The sequence below is a fragment of the Rhamphochromis sp. 'chilingali' genome (assembly GCF_963969265.1).
Source record: "Rhamphochromis sp. 'chilingali' genome assembly, chromosome: 7".
In the NCBI taxonomy this organism is placed as follows: domain Eukaryota; kingdom Metazoa; phylum Chordata; class Actinopteri; order Cichliformes; family Cichlidae; genus Rhamphochromis; species Rhamphochromis sp. 'chilingali'.
In genome coordinates, this window is record NC_137934.1 from 5,802,320 (window position 1) to 5,813,557 (window position 11,238).

Here is an 11,238-nt window from a genome sequence, read left to right on the forward strand (position 1 = left end):
AACTCAAAAACTTCCAGCTAACACTGGGTCTGTCTTTTGAGACTAAACTCATATTTCTCAGGTCAAGTAACTGCAGACATTCCTGGTATTAAAAAAAGATTCAGACATTAGTCATACAGTCAACACATCTCAGCTCTGACATTCTACCTCAAATTAATGTTAGACTTAAATAAATGCCATCACACACATAAAGCAACACGATCAACTTATGTTATAAGGAAACAAGAATTGCAGCTTTCGATAGCTATAGTGTGGGAGCCATTACCAGACATACGCTGTTAAGCTTCTCCAGGGCTGTTTATATACTCTATTTTCACACTTTGGCAGGTAAACAACCAGACTCTCTTAAAATGCAATTTAGCTGGTAGACTAATTAAAGTGTCTGGCGAATTAATGAATCTACCAACTACTGATGCAGCTAAAAATTCAGTTTTGTGCCCTTGCAATAGCTGTTCATCACTTACCTAATTAATCAAGCTTGCCTAAGCAGTACACTAATGTACATAAGATATAAGTTAATAGATAGAGTGATGAACAGCAAACTTACTGTGAAACACTGAAGTCCTTTGTGTAGTCTTGTAAGCACTGACGTACATGCAGGTCCAATCATGTGCCTTTAACTCTCCGGTTCAGTGTCTCGTTAAACATGTACTGCTTCTATTGACTTAAACTCTTTTTTTTTGTATACAGGGCAAATCTGAATGTATCTCCAAATACGGTCTTGTATTTTCATTATTAAATATCTGTACAGCCTCTGAGCCTGGAATGTTTGACCTGCACGAACAGTGGCTTGTCATAGTACACATCACCCAAATGACCTCTGCCCTGAGAGCTGGCATAGAACAAAATGTTCAGACTTTGGATTTTCCAGTGTAAAATCTGCGGTAGCGTCCGTGTTAGTAGAGGAACAGTGTGTAGCAGAAATGAACATCTGGGATCTGCTGACAGACCTTTTCATACTGTCAGTGCTTCCTGGTCTGTATGTGTGATACCACCGCCGTGATTCGGATAGTTCCATTTCTGAAATACATTTAACACGCAGCACAGAGTAATTGAGCGAAACAAACACCAAGAGTAATAATTAAGCTCAAGTCATTTGCTAAGCCTGCACTGTTAAAAAAATCCGTAAATTTAGGGGTCCCTTTACCGTGGATTTGCTACGGATTCGCTCCGTTTTGCGAAATACGGAAAGTTTGCTGTTGCGCAAGGCAGAATTTTCTCCCCCACCCAGAATATTCCGACGCCATTACTTTCAGTGCGGTCAGTGCCTACCTAAATTTCTGCAAGTCACAAGGAAAGTTGGAAACAGGTTGGTTGTGTGGAATGAGAATGAGAATTGAGTGCCACCTTGTTCCCCCTCGTACATTAAATTGGTCTCGATAGGCAGTTGGTAGTGGTGTGTATGTGAGTGGACGTTTGCTGCTAGCTGCGTTAGCATTAGCCAGCCGCCTGCGCTTCGTAAGTACGTCAAAAACCATTTTTTCCCTCCCTCTTACATGAAATTTGGTCTCGATAGTCAGTTGGTAGCCGTGTGTGTTTCATGGTAACATATGAATGTGTGGGTTTTGCGTTATTTTGAAGCGTGGTTTGCCCAACTAAAGTTAACGTTAGCCCATAAGTTGGATGCGCGCGCTTGTGTGTGTGTGTGTGTGTGTGTGTAAATTAGCCACGTGTGTATTGTTATAGCTCGCTGTGTTACATTAGCATGCAACTGAACATGGTAATAATTAAAAGGGGTGATAGTTAAGTAGAATCAGATTTCATTGCAGAAAACATTGCAGCCCAAAGAGAGTGGCCCATGCAGCCCAACGCAGATTACTTATTTGAAGGTACCTGAAAAGTGAATGTGCTTCACTGTGCTGATATAAATTTATTGTTTTCATATTGATTCTGTTCTGATTCTGGCTATCCTTCAATTGGCAAATTCAATCTCTTAAAAATGTTGACTTGTAACATTTGTGGCTTTAACGCTCGGTCTTCGACTGATTACTTGAAACACTGCCGAACACACAGAAATAATAATAATGTATCTTTTTTATGTGGCCATAGGGATTGCAGAAGGAAGTTTAACACATACAGTAGCCTTGCTGTGCATATGTCACGAGCTCATGTAGACAGAAGGAGCACACAAACATGGAACCGTAATGTGTCTGTACAGTTAAGGTGCTTGTTTAATTTTTGCAGCAGTGAATATGATGATCTTAAAACTTTAAAGTGTCATTTGAGTGGTCACATAGATGAGGGTTTGACTGTAACATGTCCCTTTGATGGATGTTCTAAGACATTCAATGTAAAGTCATCATTTTTAACGCATATTTCCAGATACCATAAAGGGTGGGATGTTACCAAGATAGCCCCAGTTCATATATGTGAACTAACAGAACGGTCTTTCCAAGGTGAAGGATCACCTGAAGAACCTGAAAGTTTTAACATTGATGCAGAACAAAGTGATAATTTCTGCAGTGATCAAGTGAAAGACAACTTCACAGAGAGTCTTGCTCAGTTTTACTTGGGTTTACAGGCAAAATATTTGGTTCCAGCCTCCACAATAACAGAAATAGCAAATGAAATGAGAACTATAAGTGATATTCAACAGGAATATACTGTGGATGCACTAGCCTGTGAACTGGGGCAGTATGGTGTTCCAAAGGAGACTGTAACATCTCTTGGGAATAGTATATACGAGCAGAGCCCTATGCACAAGGCATTACATGAAAAGGGTCATTTAACTACGCAACACAAGAGGCTGAAATATTACAAGTCACACTATGACTATGTTGAACCTGTTGAAGTCTTTCTTGGACGCAATCGCAGTGGCCAGAAGAGGCACTATCATTACATCCCAATACTGGAAACCCTCAAAGTAATTCTGAAACAGCAAGGTTTAGATCAGCACAGTCCTAGTTCAAATTCTGAAGATGGTGTACTGTGTGATGTCACTGATGGGTGGGCCATCAAATCCAATGCCATGTTTTCCTCAGACCCAGACAGTTTAAAGGTAATGCTCTTTCAGGATGCTTTTGAGGTGGCTAATCCACTCGGATCTGCCAAGACAAAGCATAAAGTATTGGCTGTCTACTTCACACTTGGAAATTTTCATCCACACCAACGATCAACTGTTGATCAGATACAGTTGGCATTACTCTGTGTAGAGAAAGATTGCAAATACTTTGGAATGGATAAGATTTTCAATAAGCTAGTGTCAGACTTGTGTGAGCTGGAGGAAAGGGGCATATCTTTCAATGGAAAAATATATAAAGGCACTGTTGCGTGCATAATGGGCGATAATCTGGGCTCCCACATGATTGGTGGCTTTACAGAAAATTTCAGCACAGCTCAATATTTCTGCAGATACTGTTTGGCAACAAAAAGTGAATTTCAGTCGAACCCTCTCACAGTTTTCACTCATAGAAATCCAGCTGATCATAATGAGACTGTGCGGTTTCTGGAAAGTAACAATGAAGTACACACTCATCACGGTGTTAAATGTGACAGTGTTTTCAACAAACTGTCCAACTTTCATGTGTGTCAGCCAGGCTTACCAGCTTGTTTAGCTCATGATCTGTTTGAGGGGGTAGTAGATTATGATTTGGCATTGTTTTTGCAGTTCTTAATCAGAACACAAAAGTGGTTCAGTTATGAGGTTCTTAATGAAAGAATCAAATCATTTCCTGGTGAAAGCAGCGACAAGCTAAACACTATTCCCACTACAGGAGCCAGGCTTGGAGGACATGCAGCCCAAAACAGGTGGCTTTTGAAATTCTTGCCTGTTTTGGTGCATGACACAATTGAAGATGCTGATAATGAAGTATGGGGACTTGTACTACTTCTGAGGGAGCTTGTTGAATTTGTCTGTGCACCTCGGCTCTCAGAGTTGCAGATTGCTTTCATGAAGGGACTGATTGAACTGTATGTGGAATTGAGGCAAGAGCTGTTTCCAAGAGTTCAACTTAGACCAAAACACCACTATCTGCTTCACTATGCACACTTGACTTTACAATTTGGCCCACTCATATATACTTGGACAGTGCGCTTTGAATCAAAACATTCTTATTTTAAAAGGTGCATTAGAGCAAGTAAGAACTTCATAAATGTAACCAAGTCTCTGGCTGAACGGCACCAGTTGCTTCAGGCTTATCAGTCTTGTGGTACCTTGTTTCGTTCCCAGGTTCATGTCTCAGACTCAACACGGTTCTATCCAGAGCTCTATGACCAGAACATAAAGACAGTGGTTGGAGAATTTGATTTGAACTCAAGTAACTCAGTTGTCACAGAGAGTGTGCAGGTTAAAGGCACTACATATGCAAATGGAATGCTGGTCTTACTGAGCTACACAAAAGGACTACTGCAGTTAGGACAAATAGCAAGCATTTTTGTAAAAAATGAAACTACTGTCCTACTTTTGCTTCGAGGGAAAACTGCCAGCTGGATACCTGAGCTTGGACTCTATGAACTTGATGAAAATGCTTCTGACCTGTTCAGTTGCCATGATTTGAACAAACTTGCTGATTATCATCCACTTTATTCTTACCAGAGAGGTACTCGGTGGCTCATTCCTCTTAAACACACACCAACATGGAACTTGTGAAAAACTATGTCAAGAAAGCAATGCCATCGCTCAGTAGCGATCAGATGGATACACTCATGGCTAAACTGGAGGAATTAGGAGTTCTCTCTGTAGATGACCTGAGCCTTGTGGACCCGGAGGACATTAAAGACACTCTGCCATTCATTCAGTGCAAAAGATTCGTCAGAGCTGTCAAAGCATTGGAAGCAGGTGAGTTTTTGCCCCTCTGTTTTAATGCAAGTTTTCTGAAACTACAAAGGTTTATTCCAAAAATGCAAAAAAAAAGTTGCCATCAGCTGTACATGGCAATAATTACTCTATAATTGGTTTTCATAATTAGGTCCATTTGTATTCCTGGTTGACCCAAACTGGACATTGAGGACCAATGTATTAATTGATTTGCAACAATTGTGATGTGTTTAATTTATGGAGATGTTTGTCATGTCATCCATAGATTCACAAACTCCACCGCAGTTCACCCGGCCTGGCCCCTCATCAACACCTGAACCACAGAGGTTTCAGCTGCCCTCAACACCACCTGAGACAGCCGACTCCCCATCCCAAGACACATATTCTGTACCATGGCACAAATTTCCCTCAAAAGTCATGGATGAGTTGCGTGAAAAAAAGTACATAATGGGGAAAGACAGACGAGAGATGGTTCGGATCGTCGCTGAAGATTACCTCCATAAACACCCAGGAAGACCTGGTAGACAAAAGCTGAGGGAACTCGCCAGTATGATTGTAGGACAATATCCTGCCTCCTTCAAGCTGACAGAGCCGTTTGGAAACAAACCTTTTGCAAAAGATGGTTCTGAAACTCTCTTTCGTCAGCTGGAACACAGAATTGAAAATATGAAGAGGCCACAAAGCTCACTGAAGAGGCAAGCAGGGGGTGAAAATTCAACAAAGAAAAGGCCCAGGAATTCAGATCTGTATGGATGTGTGGCGTGGGATCCAATCATTGAGGGGGCCGTGTGTAGAGAAGACCTGCTGTCTAAACGAGATGAGTTGAAACGTGCCTTTCAAACCCAGGATCTTCAGGTGGGTCTGCAATCATCCATTACAGATACAGAAAGCTTTATTAATCCTCGAAGGGCAATTCGGTTCCTACAGTCCACCATCTAGACATACAACCATTCACACAGCAATAGTATATAGCAGGAGTAATGCGATAAGGTCTGGGTCCAAGTACAATTTAGGACACATTGTGAAATTGTAGATCGTCTGTAGATCACTATGCCCATAGTCAATTGAAATTGATACCCTGTTTTATTATTTTAATTGGTTAGTTTGACTAACTGTTCGACTGTTTGTCTAACTGCCTCATATCTTTAGGAGTCATCTGTTCGAAAATTGATGACTGAAACATATCCCATTCAGCGTGAAATCCTCAACGATGATGATACCACTATTGCCGTTGTAAAGGACGAGTGGCCGTTCCTGTTTGAAGTTCCTCACCTGTTTGATCATGCATCTAAACTCCTTGGCTTCTCTGTACAAAACAAGCTGGCACAGGTGTGTTGTTATTGTTATTATTATGATTGTGCTGTGCTGCTCCATATGGAGAGAATTTTGTCTTTATTAATCAATCAGAAAAAGATTTGCAACCAAAAAGAGAGTTGAGACCAAAAAAGATAAACTGGCAACCAATCAAATAGAATAACTTGGATGAACAATCAAATGGAATAGATTTGAGACCAAAAATCAGGAAGTGACAACCAAAAAAGCAGGACATTTGAGATCAAAACAGAACAGGTTGCAAATGAAAATGAAATAATTCATTTTTATTTTTATTTTTTTCAAAATTCTCTCCATAGCTCCAAACGAAAATGAGTGTTAGTCTTATGTACTTGTACAAAATTAACACCTTGAACCTTGAACAGGAACTTTCCAAAAAAGAAAAGGGGATCAATGACTTCCTTGACTCCAAAGGGATGAAGATGGGCGAAGGTCCAATACAGCTCATCTGTGGCATTTCAAAATACTTCAAGGAAGACTCTTATAAACTCTTCCACAAAAAAGAGGTAGATGTTGTAGATTTTAAACTGTGTGCAAGATAATTATTTGCACCCAGTGGTGAACCAAGTAACCAACCACAGTAGGAAGTATAGATTCCCCTAATTGTGCTGCTGATATTCTCTATAAACTCTCTATCTATAAACTATTTACATTAATGTTTTTGCATAATGGCTACCTCTGTCTGATGAAGACACTAGCAGATAGTCAATTTGCCAGCAGGTTTGTGTGTACTGGAAACATTAATTCATGTATCATGTCTGTCACCAAAACAGATCTCTGCAGATCCTGAAGTCGAACTCCCAGTGACCCCATGCATCCTAATCAGAGGTTTGTAGTTAAATCTTTTTTTGTATCCCAGCAAGCTGTTGTTAGCTGTTGTTATAAGCTGTTGTTGTGTCATATTTATTAAAGAAATGTTTTGCTTGCCTTAAAATATAGGATTTTTTTTTTTTTTGTAAATGGTACATGGTTTTTATCTGTGTTTAAGGTGACCAGCAATTCAAGATTGCTGTTGATGGGTTACTTGTCAATGACCACATCACCTCTCCCATTGTGGCCTTGAGCTACGTCTTCTCCATGTTTTATGTCTGCAACGTCCAATACCCACCGGAGATGGCTTTTACTCTCGAATTCATGCAAAGGTAAGCACTCATTGTTTGGAAATACTTTGTAAATGTGACTTTGCCGTGCCTTTCTGCACCTGACCTGCTTTTTGTCAATCTACACTAAACCCGTTTGTCTGAGATGTACAAGCTCAAAATGTGTCGTCACATGCTGTGAGCTTTTAGATCAGCTGTTATTGGCTTATGATCCCCCTGAATATGGATTTGTTCAGAGATTTTGTAGCTCCCTGTTGAAGACTATTGTTGGAATAAATGTGTCATATCTTTTTAAAGGGCAGGTAACATGCTTTTTGCTTTAAATAGTGTCCTAAGTCAATCAATAACAAAACAAACATAACACGATTCCAGTTGGGAAATGGAGCAAAAACATATTTTTCTCAGAATGGTTTGTTGACACAAAATTCGTTTGAGCTATCTCTTTAAAACCATTAGCACCTGAGACCAGGTTATGTCAGTGGTGGTCAAACCTTTTCATGTCAAAGACACACAAACTGAAATTTATTTGGCTGCAGACCCCAAACTCAAAATATGTTGTTCCAGGGACCCCGACCCCCCCCCCCCCCCCCCCGAAGGAAAGACTAAACATATTAATTTAAAAAATACTACATAGTGGATTCATGCCCAAATGTTAATACTTGTACTGATGTGTAACATGCACTGAATGTCACAGTTTCTCCACTCCATGTTTGAATAACCCCCAGGACAGTCCGTGTTCAAATGTGCTGTTACACCTTTTGATAGGACAATGTCAACTGTGTTTTCTATCCCCTTCTGTGTTCTGTGCATTTATAATATCCCTGCATACACATTGAGGATGCATGCTGTCATGTGTTGGTGATAAGCAGACTTCTCACCCTTGCAAACATTTCTGTATATGCGCAGTGTGAATGCATGTGTCTTGAAAAGACAAAGGAAGAGAGCTTAGCCACTGGCACCAGCACCACAACAACATTGGGTTCTAGACAGATGGTCAACTAGAATGATAGAGAGGTTCACACATAGGGGCATATTGAAGAAAACAAATGTAGGATTTTATTGAACTGCTCCACTCCTGTCAAGCCACACTACATGTGCAAACTTTGTCTGCATATCACTATTGTTTTTTTTTTTTCCCTCAGAGTTTTCTTTGGGGTCAATCCTGAGCGAGGCTCCAAGGCAGAGAAGAAGGGGAAGAAACTGCACTTCATTCCTCCACAGGTGTGCAAGCTGGTTTCTCAGCTGAAGGAATTTGAATGCAAGCAGAAGGAATCTGAATGGGCCATTTGAGCTGTTCTCAGAGCTCAGAAAATACCTTTTTGGACTGAATGTACACACACACACACACACACACACACACACACACACACACACACACACACACACACACACACACACACACACACACACACACAAAGGCAAATCCAAAAACATGGGGCTTGGGAGTAGAAATACAGATTTTTACAGTATTAGGTGAGTTCAGATGTTTTAACTAGATGCCCACAACACACATGCTGCAGTTTCAAATCCCCCATGTTAAGGGGGAGGGAAGGTGGGCGATATTTGTCATTCCAGTTAAGCTTTTCCTGTCATTGTGGAGTTGGAGGTGTAAGTTTTAATTTTTTTTTAGTTTTAAGTTGTTTTAAGAGTTTTAAAAATCTCTTTATGGCATGTTGCACAGTCATCCTTCTAAGGTCATGGTTGTTATTGCTGCACTGATGTTTTATAGAAAAGTTGTATAATGTAATACTTCTAATGTTCTATTTGTTTTTTGTAGAAAGGTCAGCCACTGGTTGCAGAGCTCTGCCTGTCGGTGTGATATGTGGAGTTGGAGGTGTAGGTTTCTGCATCCTCCTGGAGGGGGCTCCTCATTTTGCACTGACAGGTGAGACAGCAACAGCAATGCTGGCAGTTTTATTGTCTTATTTTGTCATTGTCTTTAACAAATCAATTTGTTATTAATGCCTGTCAGCCTGTGGATGCTAAAAAGTTGCTAGATTTGGCATCTCCCTGTTAAAGGACATGGCTGTACTTCTTTGAGAAAACAGCTGGTTTATGTATGTAAAATTTCTCTGAATGTGAAGGTGATGTTCTGAATGTTTTAATGGTTGTAGTGTAAATATTGCAAATCATTCACCACAAAAAGTGAAATCACTTTAAAGCACTGGCAGCTGTTAAAGGAAATAAATAATTGCTGTGATTCTACATTTGTGCTTTATTGATGGTAAACGGTATAGAGAATGGTACAGAATTAAACATTTTAGGATGACTGAAGTGTCCGTAAATGGTATGGATTGAGTACTTAAATAATACGGAATATTCCATTTTAGGTTTGATGGAACTGTCCGTAAATGGTAAAGAAAAAGTCAGGTAAATCTACGGAAATATCTGTTATAGGGTTTACGGAATTGTCTGTGCAATAACGCCGAAATTTATGGAAAATACGGAATTTTCCATTTTAGGTTTGACGGAAATGTCCGTCAATGGTACAGAAAAACTCGGGTAAATCTACAGAAATATCCATTTTAAGGTTTACGGAAGTGCCTGTACAATAACGGAAAAAGTGCTGGTAATTAATTACCAGCACTTTTTCCGTTTTATAACGGAATTTTTTTTAACAGTGTGTATTTTAACATTTCCATAAACTAATGATCAGTGTGGATGCAAATGCCCGCCTATTCCCTCTCCAACAGCCTCCTCACCAAGTAGGTGGTGAGGAGGGATTACCATAGCAAACATTCCACTTAATTGGGGAATCATCAGTTACATTTTTTTTTAGGAAGGGGCACAGTGGAGGAGTCCAGGATGAAGCTTTGTCATGTCAATATCTTTTCTTAAAAACCTAAAACAGTGCCGTTACAGAGTTTGTCTTTTGTTATCAGTACTCTCAGCACTGTCTACAGCACATATATTTGGAATGTTCTATTTGAGTTTAGTTTTCTCCTGAAAATATTTGGATTTGCTGAATGAAATTCTAAATCCTCTATTGCAGGGCAGTTCTGCAATGTTTCCAAGCACCCTCTAACAACTAAAGAGCCACCCCCTGTAGAGCGAGTTGCTGCGAATGACTGTAATATCAAATCAAAAGTTTCCCTTCGGAGAATCTGAATCAGACATCAGAGCGGACAAATTGCAATTATGTGCTCCATGAAAAAGAAAAATAGTGTAGTGCAAATACCTCACAAATGTCTGAAAGTACACAAAATCCATTTTGACACTTTGGTAAATCAATCTGAAATTGCAGGCTGTGATCATATATTCTTATTACCTCAGTGAGATGGCCTTCCTTCAGCTAAGCAACTGGACATTGATGTTAAGCCCAATAGCATCCTCCTCCACGCTACCTTAAAAACCTTCCAAGCCAATTCATACAACACAAAATGCTTTAAATGCTCAGGCAAAGATACCTCTAAGCCAAAAGTTCTTTTATTCCTTTCTGTGTAAATTACTTGCAACAGTTTAATGAGCCTTTATTATTTTTGGGGTTTTTTAAAGACAAAATCTTACGCCCAAACAACTTCCTTGCTGGAGAGTACAACCTGTTTCACATGTGGGTTCTAGTGACAAGGGCTTCACTTTCAGCTCCTAATGCATTATATAGAGTAGGATTAAGCCTCCACCACAGATGTATAGACACAGCAGCCCAGTATGCAGATGGAATCATAACTGACATTAATATGTAAACACAACAAAGTAAATAAACTCCATTAAAAACCTGGCATGTTTCATTTAACCCAGCCCCCCCGCATCATCTGTTTGGCTTGTGGAGAGAGGGCTGGTGAAAGGACGTGAGTAAAGAGTGAGGACAAAGCACTGCAGGTAATTATACTCTGCACACTTGTAATGCGGGGGTCAGCCCAAGTCCCTCCCCTTTGTTCTACAATCAATAGCCACGAAGGAGGGTGGCAAGCAAGGAACGTGGACAGGGAGGAAGAGGTGGGGAACGTGTTGAGTGAGAAAGTTGGTAGGTCCTTATATTAAGTATTAATCATTTAACAGTATGAGTGTGGGCTGCTGGGAGTGTTAAAACACAGTAGTCCACAAACACTT

The 11,238-nt window shown here is 40.1% G+C and overlaps 1 protein-coding gene across 4 annotated transcripts; it reads left to right on the plus strand.

Annotated features, from left to right (window-relative positions):
- The first annotated feature begins 1,229 nt into the window (after nt 1–1,229).
- Nucleotides 1,230–9,393, plus strand: LOC308399159 (uncharacterized protein). 4 transcript variants are annotated; one of them, XM_080886192.1, is made up of 8 exons: nt 1,230–1,309; nt 4,535–4,777; nt 5,022–5,611; nt 5,906–6,085; nt 6,454–6,594; nt 6,862–6,916; nt 7,077–7,230; nt 8,331–9,393. In XM_080886192.1, exons 2-8 carry the CDS (start codon nt 4,576–4,578, stop codon nt 8,476–8,478), a joined length of 1,470 nt encoding a protein of 489 aa, XP_080742318.1. In that variant the 5' UTR covers nt 1,230–1,309; nt 4,535–4,575; the 3' UTR covers nt 8,479–9,393. The 4 variants fall into 4 exon arrangements, with proteins under 4 accessions (XP_080742318.1, XP_080742321.1, XP_080742319.1 ...); XM_080886193.1 differs by lacking the exon at nt 1,230–1,309 and adding an exon at nt 1,407–1,462; XM_080886194.1 differs by lacking the exon at nt 1,230–1,309 and adding an exon at nt 1,426–1,458.
- The last annotated feature ends 1,845 nt before the right edge of the window (nt 9,394–11,238 follow it).

Bases quoted from the DNA above. Each gene is read 5' to 3' on its own strand.
- LOC308399159 (XM_080886192.1), top strand. From the start codon at position 4,576: ATGGAACTTGTGAAAAACTATGTCAAGAAAGCAATGCCATCGCTCAGT. The intron at 5,612-5,905 runs GTGGGTCTGCAA...TCATATCTTTAG, and splicing joins TTCAAACCCAGGATCTTCAG to GAGTCATCTGTTCGAAAATT. The intron at 7,231-8,330 runs GTAAGCACTCAT...TTTTTCCCTCAG, and splicing joins ACTCTCGAATTCATGCAAAG to AGTTTTCTTTGGGGTCAATC.